The sequence below is a fragment of the Aythya marila genome (genome assembly GCF_965140915.1).
Source record: "Aythya marila genome assembly, chromosome: 5".
In the NCBI taxonomy this organism is placed as follows: domain Eukaryota; kingdom Metazoa; phylum Chordata; class Aves; order Anseriformes; family Anatidae; genus Aythya; species Aythya marila.
The window spans coordinates 62,063,967-62,088,603 of NC_139046.1; the positions used below are offsets into that span (position 1 = coordinate 62,063,967).

The 24,637-nt window shown below is 35.9% G+C and overlaps 1 protein-coding gene across 1 annotated transcript; it reads right to left on the reverse strand.

Annotated features, from left to right (window-relative positions):
• Window positions 1–4,228: 4,228 nt before the first annotated feature.
• On the reverse strand, window positions 4,229–19,249 carry STK33 (serine/threonine kinase 33; the record flags this gene model as incomplete). The annotated part of the gene is given in 6 exon segments (XM_082761383.1): window positions 4,229–4,258; window positions 4,262–4,308; window positions 10,027–10,120; window positions 12,458–12,546; window positions 13,358–13,434; window positions 19,182–19,249. Coding segments are annotated over 6 exon segments (405 nt in total).
• Window positions 19,250–24,637: the final 5,388 nt, after the last annotated feature.

Sequence of the window (24,637 nt, forward strand, 5' to 3'; positions counted from 1 at the left end):
TGAACAGCCACAAGAAAAAAACATACCTCTTTCAATTTAAGCATTTAAATCCCAATCAGCTATCTTTCCAGAAAAAAAAAAAAAAAAAAAAAAAAAAAAAAAGATTTGGATCAACCACTAGTTGCTGACTCAGTATAAAAATTACTGTATACATTTTCTTTGCTTATATTCTTATTTTATTCCATTTTACTCTTATTTTACATAGTATAGCCATACTTATTTTATATAGTCATTCTTATTTTATATAGTTTAGTCATACAGTATGTTGCTTATGCCCCTGAAGTCAAATTTACTCTTCTTCAAAAAGTGGTAACATCTTCAAAACCTTACCGTCTAAGAAGTATGTTCACTTCTTAGTCTAAGATCAGGGTTGGGGTGGAAACAGGGGCAACAGGGAGGGTCTTTTCTTCACTGGATGGCAGTAAATCGAAGTAAGTGTAATTCAGACAAAAATACAGAAGTACATAATAACCTTTTAGTACTAAAAAAAAAATACTAGGCTAAAACAAAATTTTTAATTAGTTGCTTTATGTTATGATATCAAGCTGTCTCCTTTAGCTTCATAGTGTGAATGTTTATTTGGCTTATTCTAAACCAAGGTGTCAGTAGAAATAGGATAATAAAAAAGTGCATGTATCTACATGCACTACAGAAAAATTTAACTTAAAAATTTAAATTTTAAAATTTAAAATTTAACTACAGAAAAATTTAACATATACCCTTAAGTGTACATAGGTTCATTAAAACATATATTGACTGCATTCTTGCCCTGTATTTTTTTCTTGCTATTTTGAGTAAATACTTAAATAAATAAATATATAAATAAATAAATATATTTTATTTAAGTAACATATATTAAATATATTTATTTAAGTAACATACTTAAATAAATGGGGCATCAGAATGTTTGTAAATTCAGGTTACTCCTGTATCATCTCCTTCCTTTATGCCAGTTATAATTTTAACAATTGATACGATAACAATTAAAAAAGGTAATATGTATGAAACTAAAACAAATGCATTCCCAAAAAAGCTTATATTAATAACAAATTTGGTGTTTAAACTTGCTTTGTATTTGGTTTCTGAGACTGTTACTGTTACCAACAGAAGTATTAACCAGAAATATCAACTACAAATGTTTATTGGAGAATATACTTTGAAAGTAAATATTGATCTGCTCTACTAATCACATCACAAATGAAAAACTGTATCATGTAATCTGTTTTCAATCAAAACTAATAAAGACATAAAATCTAATAGACATTTAATATCACATTCGTGCACACCTGATACACAAGAAATACACAGCAAATACTTTCAATAGATTAATACACCTATTTGTAGCTATTTAAATCAAAGTAGCAGCTAACTTCACCAAATAAATTATTTGCATTGAATTATGGTTTTAGATCTACTCTCAGAGGTAGCTTTGTCACATCCTACTGAAGGATGCCTGTCTATTTATACCAAAGAAAACTATCCTGGAGTTTATTTTCTAAGGCTTTAATTTTAAGGTAAGGCTTAAGTTTAAAAGCACAGTGCATTTTCCCCAAAACTTATAATCTCAAAATATCTCTTAAAAAAATTGTTGTTTTCTTTTATCCTCCAATTCTCCTTCAGGACTTAAATCCACATGAAACTCAATTTAAAGAAAACTGGAAGAATGCATTCACTTCAGGACATGGTACTGTAAGTATTGGTTGGTGACAATTCCCATTACCTTGTTATTCACAGATAGAACTACATTCTCCCCAAAATAAAGCAGTGACAAACAACAGATAACTCAGCTAAAGAAATCAAGTTAAGCAGGTGAAATGTATCACATGGAACCTTGAAAATATGTGAAGAATTCTTCCATGCCTTTAAAAAGGAGCAAAGAGTAACACATCTTTGTAATAGGTTTCTTACTGCTGCAGTGCAGGAAGTAATTTATTAGGCACCCTGGACTTCTTTAGTTGCACAAAGGTTTTTGAGAACTCTTGCAGGGGCCAGAGTCTCTGAGCACACTCAGAAGAGTAAGCAAGAAATCCAATAGCACAGATTGTACAGGAAAAAGAAGCCCCTGTCCGTTTCCTATTAGGGAGCAGCATGTGGCCCATAGTCTCAAAGTATGACAGGCAGCAGGACTCTAGCTCGTCCACTCTATCAATGTGCTAATATACTTCTGTATTTTAATGGATTTTCTTTTTTGTCCGTTACTATTGTATATGTTTCTGTTAGTATATGTTAAAATAGAAATGAAATGGAAAGTATAAAGTAGACCTCAATTTAAATTACATATAAAAATCCATCACACTGACATTGCCCCATTATGCAGAGGCAACCCTGTGCATTAACATTCATGAAAACAGAGTTCATGAGTCACCTCGGGGCTTATGCTCCCCATATAGGTAGAGACTGAGCCCGCTGTGGCAATAATACCCTTGGTACCAAGATGGAGCATGCCATCTGCGCTGCAAAAAGGGTTCTGGCAGCTAGCAAATTACCAGGGAGGCATTAGCTGTAGCCCAGAAGGGTCAAAGTTGTGATGGTAGCAATAATGGCTGTAAAAGCATCTTTAAGCCCATCAGAGGAGCACCAGAAGCACAAGCTACTGTTTAGGGTAGAAAAAAAGTAAATTGCAAAAACAGAATTAAAATCGGAATATGATCTTATGGCTTTTGTATTACTATTTTCAAATTAAGCAATAAAAAGGAGTGTGAATTATTCCATTAATTCATATGCAGTATTTTCATTCTCATGTAGACAACACAACAAGGGGAGAATTAATGTTACTTTGTTCTGACAATACTGTGATTATGAAATGCTAATTTTTAAAAATATTTATATTGCTAATTAAGAAAGAAGGTCTGAAGTTCTGAGCTCAAGCTGCAATCAGCACAGTTCACTGCTCTGAATTTTACAAGTTTTGAGCTGTGAATTGTGCTGATTGCAGGCACTGCTCTGGATTCTTATTAGCCAGTCAAACCATCCAATTTGTTGCCCAATTTATAATATATTATATTGTATTATGGTGATGCAAACATTAATACCATGAAGTACAACAACCACTGTGATGCAAACATTAATACCATGAAGTACAACAATAAAACTCGTTCTGTATCAGCATAAAAAGTACACACCGATTTTAGAAATAAAAAAATAACAAAGGCAATAGAACCGTGAACACTTTGTCATGCTGACACAAGAAGAAAACTGAGCTAATTGTATAGAAAAGAAACTGAGGAAACAAAATAAAGTGGGGAAAAAAAAATCACATAAAATCCAGAAAAGAGAAGGCTATGAAACCGTATGCCTATGTCTGTATACTCCTGTACAGTCTGAAGTTAGAAAAGAACTTGGCCATATACAACAAAAGTAAGAGAATCACAGGACAGAAAATAATAACAACAAATGAAATTGCAAGAGTTAATGTTCTAAAACATTTACATTAAAGCATCATCTGGAGGCAACTGACAGAAAAAAAAAAAAAAATCATGCAAATACACTACGAAATAAAAAAGTCCTGGCTCACAGTGTGAGATTTTAGTTGCATAATTCTAAATTTTAACTGCATCATAGGAACAGTTGCTTATGTACTTTGATACAATTTATCGTATCAAATTTATTATTCGTATCAATTTATTATTCTGTAACTACGACAAACATTACAAATTTTGAAAGACTTCAATAAAAAATTGTGTGTACCCCTACAAATGTAAAATTTCATTTCTTCCTCTAATAACAGCAGACTGACAAACATTCAGAGGACCCAAATAGCCTGTACAAGGAGACCTGGCAGCCCTTGAGCATCTTGGTTACAGAGTTATCACAGGCAGATGTGGAGAAGAAAAGCCCTTCCCCTGATTGCATGGTTTGTGCAATCCACTTGAGGATTTGACCAATAATCTGTAAATCAATAACTTATTTCTCACATACACCTCCAGCCAGCATATGAAAAAGACAAGCGTAGACTCTCAGCTAGTTCTAGTTACACTGTCATATTCTGTAATATTATGTTATTTCAGGATTATAAATTGTTTCATAAATAAAAGACTCAAATTTTAACACTGAGCTGTAGGTTTTACTTTCTTTTGCATAGAAATTTGTAATGTTTACATACAAGCAATTAGAGAATTTGGTCTTTTACTAGGCTTTGGCACAAAGGTTTACTTTTTATTTCAAAGCAAAATTGTAAGTGCTTGTATTATAAATGGCTCTGTACATTTTATATGACTTTAAAATCTATTTACAGCATGTACATAATGACACCTGTGCTCTAAACGTCACACTGTTGACTGTAGTCCTGGGCACTGATAACTTCAAGGGCTGCCAACCAAGCAGAAAAAATAATATTAATAATACAAAAAAAAACTTTTAAATGCTTAAACACAAAGAATGAAGAATGTGCTGATGTGGTATAATTTATTCCCATATGTAAAGAGGAACCAACAGCAGATGTTTAAATGAATAATGTACAGACCTTAACAATTCATGCTGATGTGTCCTCACTTTTATCATTTAGCTGTTAAGGAGGTGGTGACATTGTGACATTAGCTGTATGATTAAACTTAGCATTGTTTTTCCCCACAGTAAGTTATTAAAGGGGCATTCTTAAAATGCTGACTTAAGTACTGCAAGATACCATACAAACTTTTTCTTCTCCCAGAAGTAAGAGTAGAACAAAAGAACACAGGGTTTTTGCAAGACAGAACAGCCTCTGTTTGCACATTGGCTAGAATACATCATACAATAAACAAAATCAATGCCAAAATACTCTAAAAATATTCAAATGGATCTATAAAAAAATTCACTAATTATAGTCTATTCACTAATCACTTAATTTTGTTTCAGCTACTCAAAAAAATGCTGCTTTGGGGCCATATTTTTATCTGTTACGTCATGGGAGATGTGGTCATGAGTTCAAAGCAAGAACGATGGTCTTCAATTCAAGAATCACTGGAGATGATATATTTAGCCCTATGAAGGAAGAGAAAATAAAACCTTCATGCAACAGAAGAGCAGATGGCAGAGACTATTTTATTTGGTGCTATCCCACCACACCAAAAAGCTAGGTTAGTTGTCATTTCAGTTTTTCATGATTTAGGTAGATACCAAGCTTTAGGTATCTACTTCTTATGTTAAAGAATTAAAAATAGGTTAACTGAATGATTTGATAATACCACAGCTGGTAAAACAAGACTTTAAAAGAAATTTTTACCATTAATACTTCCAAACTGGCCAAAACCTACTTACATTTGGGTCATCTCATTTGCAATTAAGTGTTTTGAAAATATTTTAAACCAACAGTACTTCATATTATTAACATCACAGGAAAATTTACAAGTGTTTAAGTTTATATCCATATATATAGATAACATATCCAAAATAAAATGACCGAACTGGGGAACTGCTATGACTTACTATTAATAAACCAGTCTGGTTAAACCATGTATTTCCACAAGTCTCAATCACAAGGATGGAGCATACAAGAAATACAAACAAGAACAACAGGGAAATAAAGACAGCAGGGCAAAATCAGAAAGTAAAAATGAGGAGCAACTGGCAAGGAATATAGCTAAAAACTGAAACAATCTCTTAACTATATGAGTAGTAGGAAGACAATGAATAAAGGGGCTGCTATTGTATTCAACCCAGAATGCTACTGATAGATGATGCTCAGAAGGCAAATGTATTTAATGTCTTTTAACATCAATCTTGACCAAAATGTCAACTGCAAGCAGGGGATAGCACAATCAATATCAGTGACAAAGGGGCAAGACCTCAGTCTTTTACAGAGAAGCAAAAGGTTACCAAGTACTTTGGTTGGAAATTTTAAAATCAGCTGTAACCGATAAAATTCATTCCAGAGTACTATAAAAACTGACAAGACTTTTCAAAGCTATTAGTGTTTCAAGAACTTTGCAGAAGGCGGGTGAAGCGCTTGAAAACTGAAAAAGGTAATCATGGTATCTGTCTGTAACAAGGTGGAAATGCTGGCATCAAAGAATTACAGATGCATCCCATTAGTTTTAATTCCCAGGAAAATACTGGAAATAATAAGCATCTAGAAGAAAACAAAGAGATAAGTAAGCCATTATGCACTTGTCAGCAACAAATCTCCTTATAGCATAAGTTGACAGGCTTCAGGGTTAGAGGAGGATCACTGAGTATCATCATCTCTCTTGCTTTTAGTAGGGCTTTTGATACCGTTTCATGCAACTTTTTTTCATTGTTTCATACTGCTTGCATGAAAATATCACAGCAATAATGCATACATGCTTGTAAAAGTGTTTCTCAGTAGCTATTATTTGTTCATTGTCAAAGTGGAAGGCTGCATCAAAGGCATGTTTTGTAGGTGTCTGTCCTAGACAAGATACCTTCGTAACTGATGACCTGGAAGATCCAAGAGAGAACAAGCTTATTAAATCTGAAGACAACATCAAGCCATGAATGACTGTAAGTATATTGAAAGACAAGCTCAGAATGCAAATACATGGAGAGCAGTTGGTTAGGCAACAGTTCCAGGACTGTAGTGAATCACAAGCTGAGGAGGAGTTAACAGTTCTGGGCTAACCTGAGAAGGGCTCTGTGAGGCAGGTTTAGTGTAGAACAGCCACTCTGGTAGAAGCCCTCTTTGCATACACCTGTCCTTACTGAGGGAGACGAAGGCCAACACTCCTCCCTCTCTTCTGTCTTAGAAGTTTATTGAAACATGCTGGATGAAAAATAGGCCAGCTGTCTGATTCCCAGCACTTTCCTCTTATTCTTTTATGTGGGTCCTTAAATAAATTGCAAAAAGACAGTCATCACCTGTGTTTCGTACACAAGCAAAAGGCCTGCATTACATACAAAACAGTCCTTCCACTCAGCCCAGCACTGGCGAGGCTTCAAACAGATGTGCTCAATTTAGGACACCCCTTTTTAACATAATAGCTACCAAATGGAGGATGGCAGGTAAATCACAAAGATCAGAAATGCAGGAAAGGACTATGGAAATTCAAGGTTTTCAGTCTAAAGAACATCAGATGGAGGGAGAAGTGTAATAGCAGATTGCTGAAAGAAAGAAGGTGGCTACCTGTTCTTCATATCCATGATGGATAGGGTGAGAAATAATAGTCTAAAAATACAAAGTGCTGTTCCACCCTTTTCCTCGGCCCCACTCACAGGCTCCCACCACCTCCCTTAGGTCAGCTCTAGCAATTATGTGGCTGCAGGTGAGTCAACTGAAAACTTATAATGAAAAAAGTGATTAGATCGTGGCCTGTAGGTGTAAGTTTAAGCTGACTGTCAAACTGAAGGTTCAGGGCAGACAGGAGGAAAAATTTCTAGGAGGATAATGAAGCATCAGAATTGACCGCCTGGGAAGATTAGGGAGTCTCTATTACTGGAGGTCTTAAAGTACACTTTACACAAATATTCATCAGAAATGTCTCAAGTATAGCTGCTTCTTTCTTTGGACAGAGAAATAAATCAAGTGACTCAAGGTCCCTTCCAGTGTTGAGACTCTATGTTTCTGTCATGATTAGTAAATCGGAAAGTAATTTCATCCCATGCAACCCACTCACTTAAAGAAGTATTTAACACTGCTAGTATTTCATCAATCAAAATGTCAGGAGGACTAATTATCTTCTGCCAAAGAAGATTTCTTTCTTGCTTCAGTCTGTTCTAAGCAAGCTGTGAAATGCATTGCTGGTATATACCATGGAGGAAAAAAAAATCATAGAATTAAAAAAAATATATCAGATAATGGAGTGAAATGTATTATAGTGTGCAGTATAGATCAGAGAGGGGTTAAAGCTTTATATTATTGAATACAAAGCATTCATGGTTTAAGTAGAAAAAAAACCCACACCTGAAAAACATGCCTTTTGGATGGGTTATATATGTCCCAACTACCTTCTTTAATGTCTTTTTCAACACTTGTTGAACATCAGATAATAATCAGTGTCATATACTAGAAGAGACAGCGTTTATATGGAAACTTTCTAAGAAAAAGACTCTTCTGTAATTTAATCTAATTGTTTAGATGGACGTTCCTGAAAGTTTCTGCAGCACGTCAGAAGTTACAAATCAACTTTATGTAAGCAGGGATGGCTCAGGTAGCACTGTCGGCTTCAAAACCAGGCAGTAATAGAGGAGAAGTTGACCTTATAACAAAGGACCGTGTTACCTGCACCAAACTTAACTTTGCAATAATGTAAGGTAGACTACGGCACTTTGAAGACAACAACATGTAGAATGAAAATGCAAAGTGGCAGTTGCTTGCATAGAGGTCATGATAAAGCTCATGAGACAATAAGTTAGTTGTGCATATCACCTAAGAGATTGCAATGAATACCTGATAGGTTAAAGGAGCAGATAAGAAAAGGGCAAAGAAAAACAGAAGAAAAACAAAACAAAACAAAACAAAACAGAAAAGAAGCACCTTACATCATCATCAATGAACAGTACAGCATCACCAAGGAGTATCATTGGGACCCAAACCAATACAAGAACCTGGACTCCTCTATGGTAACATGCAAGATCTGCTCTAAATAATGCTTAACTGCTGCTTTCCTTTTTTTGTAGTAGACAGAGTTAATTTCATGCAGCCTGTAGGTATGGATTACAAAGTCACTCCTTGCATGACACAGCATATCACTGCTTGCACTCTGAAGTGGTATGATCAGCTGGAACAGTTTGTCCTCATTGTAGGGACCTGCTCATTTATTTCCTTTATGAACCAGATAGTGAGTGGAGCAAGTATCACCTCCATTGGCTGACCCAAGTGGCGAGTGGCAGCAGTCCTCAGCTGTTTTGCAACAGTTGTACCTCTTTTTCCTGCATGGAGTTCTTCTATCTTCCCTTTGCAGAAGGAAACATGAAATGAATTAGCTACCTTCTGTTAAAAATGTCTCTTCAGATCTCTGATTACCTCTGGCTACCAGTGGTATCTCTGCAAAAATCATGTGCACTTGTTTTGAGATTCTTTGGTCAATAATGTCTGCTGCCAAATTTATCTGGGCTTGAAGTATCCATGAACCTTCCAAGAGGGGATTAAAGAATAGGACAACCTTAAATACTATTAAAGTTCTTTATCAATTAAGACTTTGAGGTTTTGAACGTCCATAATAGCAAGAGAAGGAAGAAACATACCCCAAAGTTAATTTAAAATAAACTATTGCTTGTTCTCTTCAGAGCCCCATTTGTCTACATGCCAGTTCACTGAACTGATGGAGGAAGACAAAGAATGCTGCTGTTCTGCTCACCTACCAGACCCAAATTATAGAATCACAAGATCAAACAACAGTCCTGGTTGGAAGGGCCTGAAAGATCCTCAGGACCAATCTTTCACGGAAAAGGGGAGTCTAGATGAGATCATTTAGCAACCTGTCCAACTGCATCCTGAAAAGCTCCAGTGACTGGGATTCTGTCACATCTCTGGGGAGGTTGTTCCAGTGATCAGTTGTCCTCACTATAGAAAAATTCTCTCTTTATATCAAGATAAAACCTCTTGATGGTGCAACTTGCACCTTACTTCGATACCTACCTTGGTGCAACCTATTGCCTCTGGATCCTCAGAAGGTCTGATCTCTCTCAGACCACAGAGAGAGACAGACAGCACAAGCAATCTGTCAGGAATCCAGCAGTTGCACCATCCTGCAAACACAACGTTAACCTATGGAATTTACTGCTCAATAGAAGATACAGCTTCATAAAATGGACACGCCAGAAACAAATACTAACGTTCACATTTATATAATGCAAACTACATACATAATGTAAATTCTTATAGTGGTGGACAATTTATCCCACCAAAGCGGCATAAGATTTGATGGACTCTGCTAAAAGGTTGTCATTCTTTATAGCTGAACCTTTCCCTGACACTGACACTTTGTGTCTCTGACACAATTGTATGGGATTAGAAATAGAGGCAATTTTAGCTCATATGACAATTCCTCTGAGAAAAGAAGGAGGAGAAGCTTAGAAATACGATGACTTTTTATGGTCTGCAAGGAACAGAGCACGACTTAGCTCTTTTAGCTCTTAAGAAGAATGAAGCACTGAACTTAGCTATGTATATAGGAGTGCCACAGGCAGACTGAAACATGCTGTTAATACCACCAGCCTTTTGTACAGCTAAACCAAAGTCAGTCATCTAATAGAAAAAAAAAATACAGTATTAAAACTAAAAATAAAGATGGGGTTTTTTTTGTTTTTTTTTTTTGGTCGATGATATAAGTTGCTGTTTGTAGTGAAAATGCTGAAGTCAGAAAAAAATAAATACAAATGAAACTTTCATATAAGGATCTTCAGTCTCTTCTTCCCCTATTCTTCCAAGTTTGCACCAACCATCACTAATATTTATCCTGTAATTACTTTGCAGGACAATCTGCTCCACCAGCAAAGCTTTTTTTGTTGTTGTTGTTGTTTTGGTGTAACACTTTTTTCTTGACATTCAAGCTCACGTTGACTAGCAATCCTCCAAGGACACAAGACAAAATCTGCTGACCACTTTACCTTCTCTGTGAACAAAAATCAGGTCAGAAATCCAAACTACAGCAAACTGATGGTGGGGACATACATAGCTGTGGGCAAGGAGGGACAGAGACAGAACTTAGAAGATAAATAAAACCAAGTTGCTGATAAATCAGAGTGCTGCTTGTTAAGAACCTAAGTGAAAACCTGGACTGTCACATCAACATGAACAATTACAAAACTTAGGACTACAGCATGCTCTTGGTGGATCCACTCCTCCTCACAACTGTCGGGACACAGCAGCAGGAAAAACAAATGGCTGGAAACATGCCTCTATCATCTCTACCAGAATGAGATGATGCCTGGTGTGGCTGCAAACCCAGCTAAGCAGCATACCTTCCTCCTCTGCCTTCAGGGGCAGCTTTTCAGAGCCAGTCACTCAGTAAGTCAGCAGCTTTGGCCCAATGAAATCAACATTATTATATTGTACAAATATATTTGTCCTTGTACATTAGACTTCCACTGGTTTCCACCGTCACTCAAGCTGGTCCTCAAGGAAAAGAGGATGAAAAATGATAATTTCACTTCCTGGAGGCAATTTTCTTTTTGTTGATCTGCTGGTCTGAATCAGAAAAAGTATAATACCAACTCCAACATTCACCCAAAAAGCAGTGGCTAGAAAATCTGAACTAGAAACTTTTGCTTTGGTTTGAGATTACCCAAAAAAATTTATGCTGTATGAAGCAGCTAGTGTGTGCAAATTAACTGAAGGGAAGGGCAGGGGAGAGACAGAATGAAAACTCATGTTTGGAAACTATAGCCTTTTCTTCTTGTCCAGTTACAATACCAGAATTAATTGGGACAGACATTTGTGTGTCCACCCTCTCCCAGCTCTCAAAAAAATCTTTCAAGGAAATTAGAAGCAAGATGCTTATACAGTGAGCAAAATTTTAATTACAAAGGGGTTTTTTTGCTGCTCCTTTTCATTTTACCATGTCTTTTACTAATGTCTATGAGTGAGAAATGCTTTCTCAAGTTTAAATTACAAAGGAATAATTCTATTGCATTCTGTCTCCACATCCCTTTAAGCACCATGTACTTTTACATGAAAGTGAAATGAAACAGAGCCAAATTATGGTTGCCTCTAAAAGTTAACCACAAGGAGACAAAACTAAAAGTCTCTCTGTTTCAAATAACTGTCATGACATAAGCATTGCAATATTGAAACCCTGGGGCCAAGTAAAGATTATTTAAAATATTTTAGTCATGCTGTACACCATGATGAAATAAGTGAGGTTTGGCCAAAAATGTAGTTTTTCTGCTTTCCAGGATATTAAAATTCAGCCACTGAACCCTTTTTTGCTAGCAGGAAAAAAAAAAAAAAAAAAAAAAAAAAAAAAAAAAAAGTGGGGTGGGAATATTGTAATAGCTCCTATTCTTTCGTACCCTTTTTTTTTTTTTTTCAATAAAAAAAGGTGCAAGTACATGGTATATTGTGCTTAGGTAGTAAATATTTATTAATACACAAAAATTCCTGTAATATATTTGTATTTCAATCAAGGGCACAATCTAAATAGGGTTTTTTTCCTAACTTACTAACAGGCACATTAAATGACGATATTTGTAATTTAAGAATTAATTACATCTTACAGTGCCTACTGATTCCCTGTAACCAACAGCTTTGTACTATTCTGATTTAAACTGGGATGAATAAAGTATGATTACTTACAGTAGTGGGGTTTTGTTTTTTGTTTTGTTTTCTGTTTTTTTTGTTTTGTTTTTTAATTGAGCTAGAAATGCACATTATTTTACAAAAAGAAAAAAAAAAAAAAAAAAAAACACCTTTTTCAGCTGTGGCACTTTGCTTCCAAAATGTTTTTTTTTTTTTTTTCCCCCAAGAACACCATTTAGCAGCTCATTTCAAGAGCTTTTAATAGGTATCAAAGTCAAGTCTCCCAGTAATAACTGGATATTAAAACCAATCCTCTAAGCAGAACACCTACAATTGTCATCTTACCTTCATGTTTAATTTCATTTCATTTGCTTCATTGATGTCACTGCTTTTAACTAAAATGTTTTCCATTTTTAAATCTCTGTGAACAAGATCTGCCAAGAAAGAGTAAGAAATAAACTGTTACCAGTTGTAGAGAATATAGCCTGACAGAAATGTTTTAAACTTTTTTGATTTAGTAATTTCTTTAAGCAATTCCACTGCACTTTCCTTGGAACTACTGGAAGCCTAACCAAAATCTCTCCCACCACATGACTCCAGGGACTCACGTGAGCATTTCAAGTTCTCCAATCTCATTTCTACGCACAATCCTGTAAAGAAGGAGAAAGTTAATATTGTTTCAATTTTGAAATCAGTAAATTACTCAGTATAATTTAACAAACAAGCGGTATAATTATCAAATTTACACATATTTTTTACCTTCAGTTCATTTGCATATTCAAAAACAATAGATTTTTTTTTTCCTTTTCAATGACTACAGAGGAGAATAGACTGAGCTCCATTTCACAATCCTAAATACCTCTATGGGAAAAAAAAGAAAAAAAGGTAAATAAAGGATTCCTATTAGTAGTTAGCCTGCCTATTCTAAATTTTTGGCTGGATAAGTTGCCTCTGTTGTGGACTATTCAGAATTTTAACATTTCCTTGTGGTGGATGAAAATGCTTTTTTTAATGAAAATTATTCACAGTCAGTACAGAAAGAAATAAAAGAATATGATAGCAGTTAATGCAGTTATAGGAAAAATAAAGCTCTAAAAAAAGCATTCACATAGCCTATGTTACTTTTTCTTTACTGGACTATCTTTATGCTATGAAAAAAAATAATAAGAATAGCAATCAGTAGCTCTTGTTAAATGTATGAAGACTTGATATCAGTGAACATATGGGTGAGACAGAGTAACTTATTTTTTTTGTGGAGACACACTAGTGCTGAAGCAAGACTGACGTGCCTTGTCCCATTTTCTGTAAACTGTCCTTTACTACTAAGGGGTTTTTTTTGTTTGTTTGTTTAAGTTCTCTGTACTCACACAGCTCCATTACAAGATACATCTGCTGATGTTAATAAAGAGGCAACATAATGGTTTTGTTATTTCTGAGTTTAGTGTTTCTTTTAATGTAACGACAATATACATAACAGCAGTGCCCCAGTTGCATTGATGACACAAAAGCCCAACACAGCATTTTATGAACACAAACAAAAGACAATTGACCTGCCCCAAATATTGCCAGTGTTTAGAGTACTACAGTTCTTGAGCCTTCAAAACACATACATTCACAAACATATTAAAATACTAAAATTACAAAATCTGGACTATGTATAGATTTAGCTTAAAGCCTCTTTCATTCAATGCATCATCAATGGTTTTTATAAAAAGCCTAAAAGAGTACCAACATTTGAAAAAATAAAAAATGCAACTTTTCAGCAATTAGGAATGAAAACTATAATACATTACACAAGCAAGACATCTAACCAATTCAGTGCCCAAAGAAAAAACATATGCTTACAGCTAATAGCAAATATCAGGTTCCACGTGTTAAGTCAGTACTTATAATATATTCTGTCATTATAATGTCCTGATATCGTCTCTGTTCAGCTCAGCAGTAACACTTTTGCAACAATAAGTTAAGTAAAAAACATTATAGCAATAATTTCACCTCAAAAATAAAATTTCCTTCATTCTTTAGCTTTATAACAATTTCTGAAACAGAAACATATAAAAAATGAAAAGCCTGCTTATGGGTTATTGTTTCCCCTTGTTACAAATGCTATGGACATACAAGAGGCCCACTCCTTTATACAGCACTACAGGAAACGAGGAAAGAAACAACCCTAACTCTCACAGTAACTGTATTTAATTATTGTTGCAATAGTTCTGAAAGCACAGGGGTAAAAAATGAGAATTCAAAGAAGGTAGAAAGAAAAACCTAGGCTATAATAACTGTCTAAGCATATGAGGCAAAAAACATAGACTTACTTGACTTGAGATGGTGATAGCTTTCACTTATAAAATCAGTACAAACCTGACTGACTTGTAAGGTTTGTCAAAGCTGCTCCCCTGTCCGGCCCTGCCATGAAAGGCAGCGCCCCTTGTTTCAAGAAATTCAGGCTTAAACCTCTGGAGACTACAAGGAGAGATGGCATTTTAGAGACTGTTAAATGAGGCAGAAGAATGATCCAAATTTCAAGAAAATGGAAGAGACTGGCTTCAGAGTGTACAGCTTGTGTTTTTGTAGAAAACAAGGACCAAATTTTCAGTAGGCATTCTGCAAAATTTCCGCTGCTCCAGCACCTCTGATGCAGCACCTCAGAGAAAAGCTCTGATGTCATTTGTACATGGCTAAGTCCCTAGGTTCCTCCCTACCCATATCTCACTTAACAGATCTAGGACTTTTCTTTTTAATGGCAGATGGCTTTGTAGCAAACAATAATACAAAATCTTTACATGCAGGCAAGAACCACTTTAGTATATTCTCTTGTCTGATATAGTGTTTGTACAATGAGAAAGAGCTTCTAATCTCACTCGATATCCTACAATCTGCAATTTATATGAAATGTGATTAACACCCCATTTCTACATTTAATATTCTGACACAACACTAGTACTCTTTTTCCTACCACTTCAGAAAATTTTAGCCGTCATATGATACAAACATTACAATCTTTGATTCTCTGAAACTTAGCATGATGACGATCAGATAACTAAATCAAAGAAGAGATAAATTAATGATATGGAGAAATATTTTCATTGTCTTGATGATCTTCTTATATATAAGAGGTTATCATTCTGCATTTTATAACCTTTTGTTTCTGTACAAAAATTTTGCATTCAAAAATGCTGAAATAAAGTCTTCTGTTGACCTATCAATAAAATGAAGGACGTCTTCTTTTTTTAACATTATCAATAAGGCTACACAAGAAAAGGGAGAAAGGTTTTCTTTTCCAGAAAACCTTTGTGAATGCTTGTGTCTAGCCACAAGAAAGTGCTATAGACAAGTTTTTAAATATTAGTTCAAAAAAAAAAAAAAAAAAAAAAAAAGAAAGAAATACAGAAAAGGAGGAATCTACAGCTGCTTTAAATCAAATTACTGTCAGTAGGGAAAAAAATAATATATATATGTGTGTGTGTGTATAAATATATATATATATTTATATACACATATATACTACCTTGGCTTTTGCTTAAGACTTCTTATTCTTGACACTTTAATCACCTTCTAAGGGTCATATGGCTTTCCTCAGACCCTCTTGAGTTTCAGTACTACGGGCAAGACATCAGGCAAACCCCACCACAACACCTGTCTGCACCTAAGAGTAATTTGCAATGCTTTATTAAACACTTAACTAGGAACTATAACAACAGATTTAATTAACCAATCAAATAGTGAATAGACAGCATGACACGAACAGACAGCCTTATGGATAGATGAAACAGAGTGGCTGAGAGAGGAATCCAGCATACAGCAAGAATAGTGAGTACTCCAGAGTATATAGTATGGTTGTTAGGTACCTTTTGGTTATAAATATCCAAAATTTCAAATGCGCCAGCGGTGAATTCTCTGCTTTAACTACTTTAACTGAGTAACTATGACAAATGTATACTTTATACAATTAAAAGCTGTACAGAAATAGCAGACAAATGTTTCCTTTCTTTTTAATAAACAGGGACTGTATAATATGCATGTAACACAAGGGAAATAGCAAAGGAGAAAATGTTACGTGACAGCTTTAGGCACCAAGAAGCACTTCCCTATCAAACTTGCAGCTTGCCTTTTTTTTTCTATTGTGAATTGACAATGTGATCAAAAAGCAATGTGAAGTTATTTTTCCTTTCCAGTCCAAAAGTATTTTTAAGTGCTTTTGATCAAAGTCCCAATGGTAAGGGATGCAAAGGGAATGTAAGCTCCCATTGATATATTTAGATGTTACTGGTCAAGGCAGATACGCTAATAGGCACGTTGTCTGTTGTGAATAAAGAATGGTCACACACTAGGTATTTCCACTTTCAACTTTCTGGTGCTGAAAGGTAGGAGCTACTTGGCCCATGTATATCTCTATTCATAATCTAACATCCTGAATCTGCTTTTATTTCAATTCTATGATTTTTAGCATCTACAATACCCAAACTTGGAAAAAAAAAGAAAAAAGAAAAAACAGAATTGTGGCCTTCAAGCCTTACTGACTGCTCATTTCCACTTTTGGCATATCTGCTGCTAAACTGAGTCAGAAATTAAATCTTCTCTCAGGCATAATACTTCCTTTGGGATCTGACAAGTTACATCACCCTCCTGCTACAATTTTCCTTATCTGCTAAATTAAGATAATGCCACTTATAATGCTTAATGTTGTAAAAATATTAATACATGCAAAATCATTTGTACAGGAAGACAAGCACTGCAAGAGCTATGAATTAATACTGTGGCCTCCTCATGTGATTTTAGTTATGGAAGAGTGACACCTAGAACATACAAAGGCAGGGCCAGAACCTCAGTGCAGCTGGCAACGTGTGCATGCAAAAGCAAGATGACGGTCTCTGCGTACACACAGCTTACTCTAGACTGAGCTAACAAAGCAGTGAAAATATTTTCATGTTACATAGGTTTTCCCAAAATCTGACCATGCACCAATCTTTAGAAAGGCTACAACCAATCATAGCCTCCTGCAAAAAATTAAAGGCCTCCACATTCACATAAAAACAGTTGATCTTAATAGCTAATACCTATCTATTCATAAGGAATATGTTTTTACCATCAGTTTAAATGAAGAGAATGTATTTATCTGGAAGTGAAAGGTTAATTTCAAGAAAGCATGATAAATCCCTGAAAAAAAAAAAAAAAAAAAAAAAAAGTAGTTCCCAAAAAATGTGGAAAATTCCTACAAAACAAAAGGAAAATGTCTTAGAAAGCAGAGGAGGAATTCTTAGAAAATATACAAGAAAACATACAGAAAGCAGAGAAAAAAATCATACAAGGCAGAGGGGAATTCCCAGAAAGCACAAAGGAATTTTTCTAAAACACGCAAAGTAAATTCGTACAAAGGACAGAGAGAAGACATGCAAACTGGAGAACTTCAGTCTGGAAGGGAGAGTTCTCCAAAAGCACAAGGAAAATCCCAAAAACACAGGAGAAAAATTGCCAGAAAGGGGACAAGGGGAATTCCTGGAAAGTACAGGAAAATTCCTGGAAATGAGAAAGAATTTCTAGAAAGCACACTGGCACTTCCTGGAACATCTGGAGGAAAGTTACTGTGAAACGTCAGGACAATTCCTACAAAGTAGATGGGAAATAATCCTAGAAAGCAAATGAGAAATATACATGGAAAGCAGAAGATGAGGTTTTCTAGAAATTACAATGTAAATACCTACAAAGCTGAAGGGTGAATTCCTAGAAAGCAGGGCAGGAATTTAAGGATCTTAAGCTCTCTTCCAGAATGTAAACACCTAGAAGTACCACGACATAGCATTGACTGTGAAAATACTTCGAGTATTTAGTTGATTTAGCCCTAAATATGCCAGTGTTTTGGGGCTTTAGAAATGCTTATAGACAATTCTTTTCCCGCATACATACCTTAGAAAAATCCAGGTCAGAGGTTCATTAAACTGCATTAACATGTTACACTAAACAGTTTGGTTGTTTGTGTAAAAGTACAGCCCATACTTGATTTTTTTCATGCTCCTCCTTTCTTATTTAATATTTCTGTATTACCCCTTAATTATACAGAGGATGAATAAAAGTTACAGTGGACCAAATTATTAGCAGAAGTAACAGAAACTAGTTACTACATACTTCCTAGTTACAAGTAATGGTTAATAGTTATTAACAAAGATATCCCTGAAGTTCATAGAGTTGTAGCTGTTATTCAAGGTTTTAAAATACTGAAATGGAAGATTTTAAGAAGCACAGGTAACAATCAGGCACAGGATTCCCATTAATTTTCATTACTCAGTAAAACAAAGGGAGGAAAAAACACATCAGGCTCAGCACCAAATTAACTGGTCTTATCCCATTAAAACAAACAAACAAACAAAAACAATCTATAAAAGGGTCTACTGTAGAGATTTGAGCTTCTAAGTCTGGAAAGCAAGCTTTCAATGTTAAGAAAAAGCCTTCACTAGCACACATTCACATCTGTGTCACTGACATCTGTGCTATAAAATCTGCTGTGAACAAGCTACGTTTCTGTTCTGTACAAGCCTAATATCTTCTTGCCTTCTATGGAGACAGAATTCCCAGTGACAACATCAGAGATGGGAAAAAAACCTGCAGGATTTAATCCTACATTTCAGTAGTTTGTTAGGGCTGCTTACCAGGAAGTACTCTAGAACACGTCCAATCACTCCATCCATCCAGATACACCACAATGTATTACCAGTTTCATATTGACTGTAAGGTCAGCACAAAAGCTCATGAATAAAGAGAGATTCTAGTGACAAGCTGCAGCAGCTCAAACTGACTGTAAGACAATGACAAGTCAACTAGCACGTGCACTTAGCGCAACGACCTTGAGTCTTCAGTGTGAGCACGCAAAGAGGTACATGACAATGTTAACAACTGGTCAGAGACCAGTGCCATCTGAATAAGCAAGCTGTCACGAAGAGATCAAAAAAGTCATCCATACCTTTCTTTCTTTGGTGACTTCTGAAGATCCTGTAGGGGAACTGTAAGTGCAATGAAATAAATTCTGATTTCATTTATGCACTGATGGCAAATCCAGTGAAGTCAGTGATGTTACTTCGTGTTTACACCCAGGTCAGTGGGATCAGAATCAAACTCAATGTGATTAAAATCAACAGAGCACATCGTCTGCTGATATCACTGCCCCAAAAAACACAATAAGCTTCAGGCATGCTATTTGCCAGATTACACGATTTCACTATCAGGTTGACAAGTTTGAAGAGCAACTGTGAACTGTGGAGGATTTAATTTTCACAGGCAAAGGTTCCTTTCTTTCAATTAAAAGAATAAGACTGTATCATTTTTTCCGAGTTAAAAACTAAGTTTGGTTCTTTTCTTGTAAAATGCTAGTCAGAAACTAGCATTGTGCCTTGTATTTACCGCGAGGATTGTTTTTATCTGTGGCTGGAATGTGAAGAACATGGAACTGTGATTTTGCTTAAAACTGACAAACAACGCTATCATGCCACACCACCAAAGGTTGTAGCTCTGTCTGTACTGTCATTACAGTTGAGGTAACACTGTAAAGTATAGCGTAGTAATACGACAAGGAGTAATGGCTTTAAACTAAAATAGGGGAGATTTAGATCAGACATTAGGAAGAAGTTTTTCACTCAGAGGGTGGTGAGGCACTGGCACAGGCTGCCCAGAGAAGCTGTGGATGCCCCATCCCTGGAGGTGTTCAAGGCCAGGCTGGATGGGGCTTTGGGAAGCCTGGGCTGGTGGGAGGTGTCCCTGCCCAAGGCAGGGGATTGGCACTGGGTGGGCTTTAAGGTCCCTTCCAATCCAAACCATTCTATGATAACGTGATTCTGCAAACTGCAGAAGAAGTGGCTGTGATTTTACATAGTTCCCAGTGACAATACGCTGTGAAAACACATTTGTCCTTCTAAATTCAGAGGGAAGCTTGTCTCAGTAAAGACTATTTGGACTGCAATAATCCCGACTTCAAAAACTTCTGGACATAAACTGATGTGTTAAGGTATGAACATGGTACTTTCAGATATCCCAAAAAGACCTTTCAGGTCTCTATCACCCACACAGAGATAACGACCAATTCACTCACATATGAACCAAACATTAGAGGCTGTTTTAATATTCATTTTGTTAGCTGACTACAACAAAATTACTGGTTCAAACTGTCAGGATGCAAAGCCATTTCTGCCTTTGCCCTTCACTTCCTTTGAACTCAACCATTACTACAGCTTTGTTTTTCTTAATACAACCAACGCCTGAATTTGGTTTGTATTTTTAATCTTTTCATACTTTGACTGCAATTTTCTATCTGACATCTTCTTAAACCCCTTCTCTTTGCATTTCAGAGTACCAGGATGGTTGCATAATTATTCTGAGTTAGTAGATACCAAACTTTGCAGCCTTCTAGCTGAAAATAATATCTGTGAATATACACTTTATTACTCACAGCTACTGGTTTGTAAAATTCAGCAAAGCAGAGGTCAAGTTAGTAGCTTTTAACAAAATGGAGTCCAGAAGCATAAACAAAAAAGGGACTTATTTTTTCACAGAGACTTAATTTTTCATAGCTCTTATTCAAGATACCTAGCTGCCATTCTGCACTCACATTGTTCTCCTCCATGTTCTGCAGGAATACAAGGTGATTATTCACACTCGCCAAGTGCCAAGGCAGCCTGCGATGCTTGAAAATCAGAATTGAAAGTCTTGTCAGCTAAAGGAATTTATTCTGACTCGACCAAAACTGCATCAGCCAGTAAGACCAAATTAAGTAGCCACTATCAATACATTTGAAAAACTCAGAGAAGTATATCAGATATACGGATAAGCCCAAGGGACTGGGAAACAACTAATGAAATACATGGGGAAATCTCAATGTTTGGCAGCTAAGAACAAGAATATAACAGAACAAGAATATAACAGTTCAGACAAGCAAAATTTAATTAATCGTTGCCTGCTGAGTTGTGTTTAAAATTCCTTCCTGTACTCAGTAACTAGAATACCCAACCTGAAGCTGTGACTGAAAAATGCCTCAGTATTAATACACACATCTCAAGCAATTCTGCTTGACATTGTAACACTCATATAATCTGCTAGGCAGTTATCAGCACACAAGCATGCAAAAAGGACATGCCATTAAATAATATTTTGTTTCTACCGGCAAAGTAATGGAAGTCTTTAAATAAGGCAATCTATGTTAAGTTGTTACAGTATACAGTAACAATCAGTGTTGCAGACAGTTACAGAAAACCTAGCAATTGACACTTCTGGTATATATGAATAAAACATGATTTTTAGACAAAAAACTCCCAGGGTATCCATCAGATACACACTTACAAATTGTACAAATACGCATCTAAATATATATAATTGCACATCCAGTGTAAGTGCTGTTACATTTCAATTACATGTTGTTCTCACTTTTTTTTATTATTTTTTTAAGATTCTTAAAAAAGATGTGCTTTACATCTGTCGTACTGCATAACTATTTGACTGTTCAAGGATTACATTAGAGGGAGGGAAATCAGAAGCTTCCACAAACCATTGCTGCAGTTTCTTAGGTCCAGTTCTAACATCCAATGGAGCTGGGCACAACACTACCTGTTGATAACGTTAGATTCCTTTTAACATTTATTAGCAAGAAAACAAAAGTTTCTCACCTATCTTCTCCTATAATTATTTTTAAAACAATTCTTCAGCTTTTTCTACAGCAAGTCAACACAGCTCTGTAACTTGAAATCTCCTCAGATGGGATCACAACCTCATGGTTCTTGTCTAGGTAGACTTTCATTTGACGTACACTGCAATGTAAGAGACAAATCCTTAAGTTCAAAGCACTGGAAACTACTTTGCCTAAAATAAATAAATGCAAAGAAAGACTTTCATTCAAGAAATATGGCCGACTGTATGCACACACACAACCTTACTAGAACATACACCAAACAATTTTTATCACCTATTTCAACTTATTATTTGATGCATATCCTTATGTTGCTATATATTAAAAATATCTAAATTACTTATATTTTTGTTCAAATATTTCACAACCTAAGCCTAACGTATTACAAGATTCTTTGGGAGACTTAAATACTATTAAAATACTATCTTTAATTTAAAGTGCAAAGTACCTGGAAAATTAAGGTCACATCGTGTTAGAAAACCTAATGGAGTATGGATTTCTGCTTGAAGTACTTCAACCAGAAACCTCAGTAATCTTAAATCTGTCTCTCCTAGACATAATAAGTTTTAAAGGTTTGAATGAGTTTCAGAGTATGTTTTGTATACCCTGTAATTTGTGAATAGTGGGCAAAGAAGTATTAAGATCAGAACACTAAGCTGTCAATAGAGAAGACAAATCTTTCATAACAAAGGCACTCTCATAGGACTTCAGAAACAGCTCAGTAAAATCTTTTTGAACCAGTAAATAAGACAGTATTTACTTGCACTACGTTACTGTTTAAATACACATAAACACCCCAGTAATAATAAGTTAAGGGGTTATACATCAAAGAGCATGGCATGCTTAAAAGATGTGCAGAACCATACCCAAAAAAACTGCATCTGAATGGTTATTACAAGAGTATTTACCTATGCCCTTGGCTGATCCTAGAGCGATTATTTCCCAATGGTACACAAACCAGTGAAAGTATAACAGAACAGACTAAAACATGTTCAGACTAGGACTTTTTTTTAACATGCTGCAGTAGAGTTGTTTAAACATCTGACCTTTTATGGTCACCATCAGCCAAGAAACCCATGACACTACTGTTCAGCCCTAAGGGGAGACCAGAGCCAAGCAGGTCAGGCAGCCTCATCCCCGCTCGGCATTTCAGGGCACGCAGGGAAGAGCTGGCACTATACCGACCCCACAGCCTGCCCGGCAGCCCACGGTGGCAACGGGTGGGAATTCTGCTACCTCTCCATCTCTGAAATAAAGGAGCTCTATTCCCACCACTTGCCTAGCAGCAAAACCAGTCCTCTATAAAATAACCTGAGAGGCCGGCCATGGGGAAAGCAATTGCAAGCTATGAATTGCTCAACTGCAGAGCAGAACTCCCATCTGCATTACTCCAGATGTCCATACTAAAGGAAGCAAACAAAAATTAGCCTTCGCCTAACTTGACGTAAAGTTAGCCATGGAAAAGAAACCTGCTTAGATATTTATACAGGTTTTGTTATCAGTTCTCCTGGAACCTACATGTACAGACCAATCAGCAAGAAAGACTCCATAGCCAAAGGCACATGATTTTGCTCATAGATACTGCAAAGCAGCAGAAAGACCCAAGTACTACATTTGTTTTACATGAAGCTGAGACAGATGAAAGCAGCTTCTAACAATGGCACTTTTGTATGTGTATAGTTTTTTTTTCCTGATTTTTTGACCTTTGCTTTACAGGCTCTTCAAGCTTAGCAACCTGGTTTCCAATAGACAGCGGTGTACACGATATATTTTAAATGGAATACAGTCTTAGGCACAAAATCTCTAAGAAAAAAAAAAATCTATGAAGAATCTAAAAAAATAAAATATGTTAAACTCAGTTTTGAAAGAATGCTACCAGTAAGACCTCCTTTGAATACTCTAAGATGAAGACCAGAATCAAAACACTACTGTCTCTTTCCAGGAAACATCTAGCCTACTCCATGGAGTAACAGGATTGCAGTCACAAGACCCCTCTTAATCACGTGCTGTGTTCATGCAGAACTTTTTTCCTTTGTGCACTGAGATTATAAACACATCAAGCTAGGGCCCTATTATCTATTTGGCACAAGTCTATTACTCTATGGTCCAGTGGAAATGTAGAGTACTTTATTTATTTCACTCTCCATTGACTAAGTCAAAAAGAATTGTATATCATATTACTGGATATCTTTCTCTCTGAAATTTGGGCAGCAGAAAACCACAAGAAAAACAGCTATGACAATAAAAACACATTTACTACTTAGATTACTAAGGCCACAGAGCCAGGGGCCAAGCTGAGGGATAAGCACTCTCTCCTGCATACCATGATGTCCCCATTCTTTGGTGGACAGGGATGATTAAAAACCCTGGCACCATTGTCTGTAGACCCCTGGTTTTCCTCTGACTACTGTAAGAAATCCATGATGTGCAGCTAGGACAGGTAAATACACGTAACACACTAATCTGGATATGTAATGAGAAGAATTCCAGCACAGAAAGCCAAATGCATCATCATTCTGTCTTCATGCAAAGAATAGCTACAAAACCATGAATTCTGGTTGCCCATTCAGCTTAGGACATCTGAATTAAAATTGTGCTTCAGTACTTTAAGAACAATACATTGAACCTGATGCCAAAATTATGTGGTGATTAGTACCGTGAATGAAAATACATTTTAAGATTTTTAGCCATCATTTAACATTTAAGACCAAATGGCCTAACTGCAGTTGCTTAGATACTTCATGAAAAACTGCAAAACATAAACCCCCCAAATAATTGTAAATGTGTAAGAAGACATAAGCTAAAATTCTAGCAACAAGTTACAAATGCACATTATCTATCTGACAAACTAGTTCTTTTGA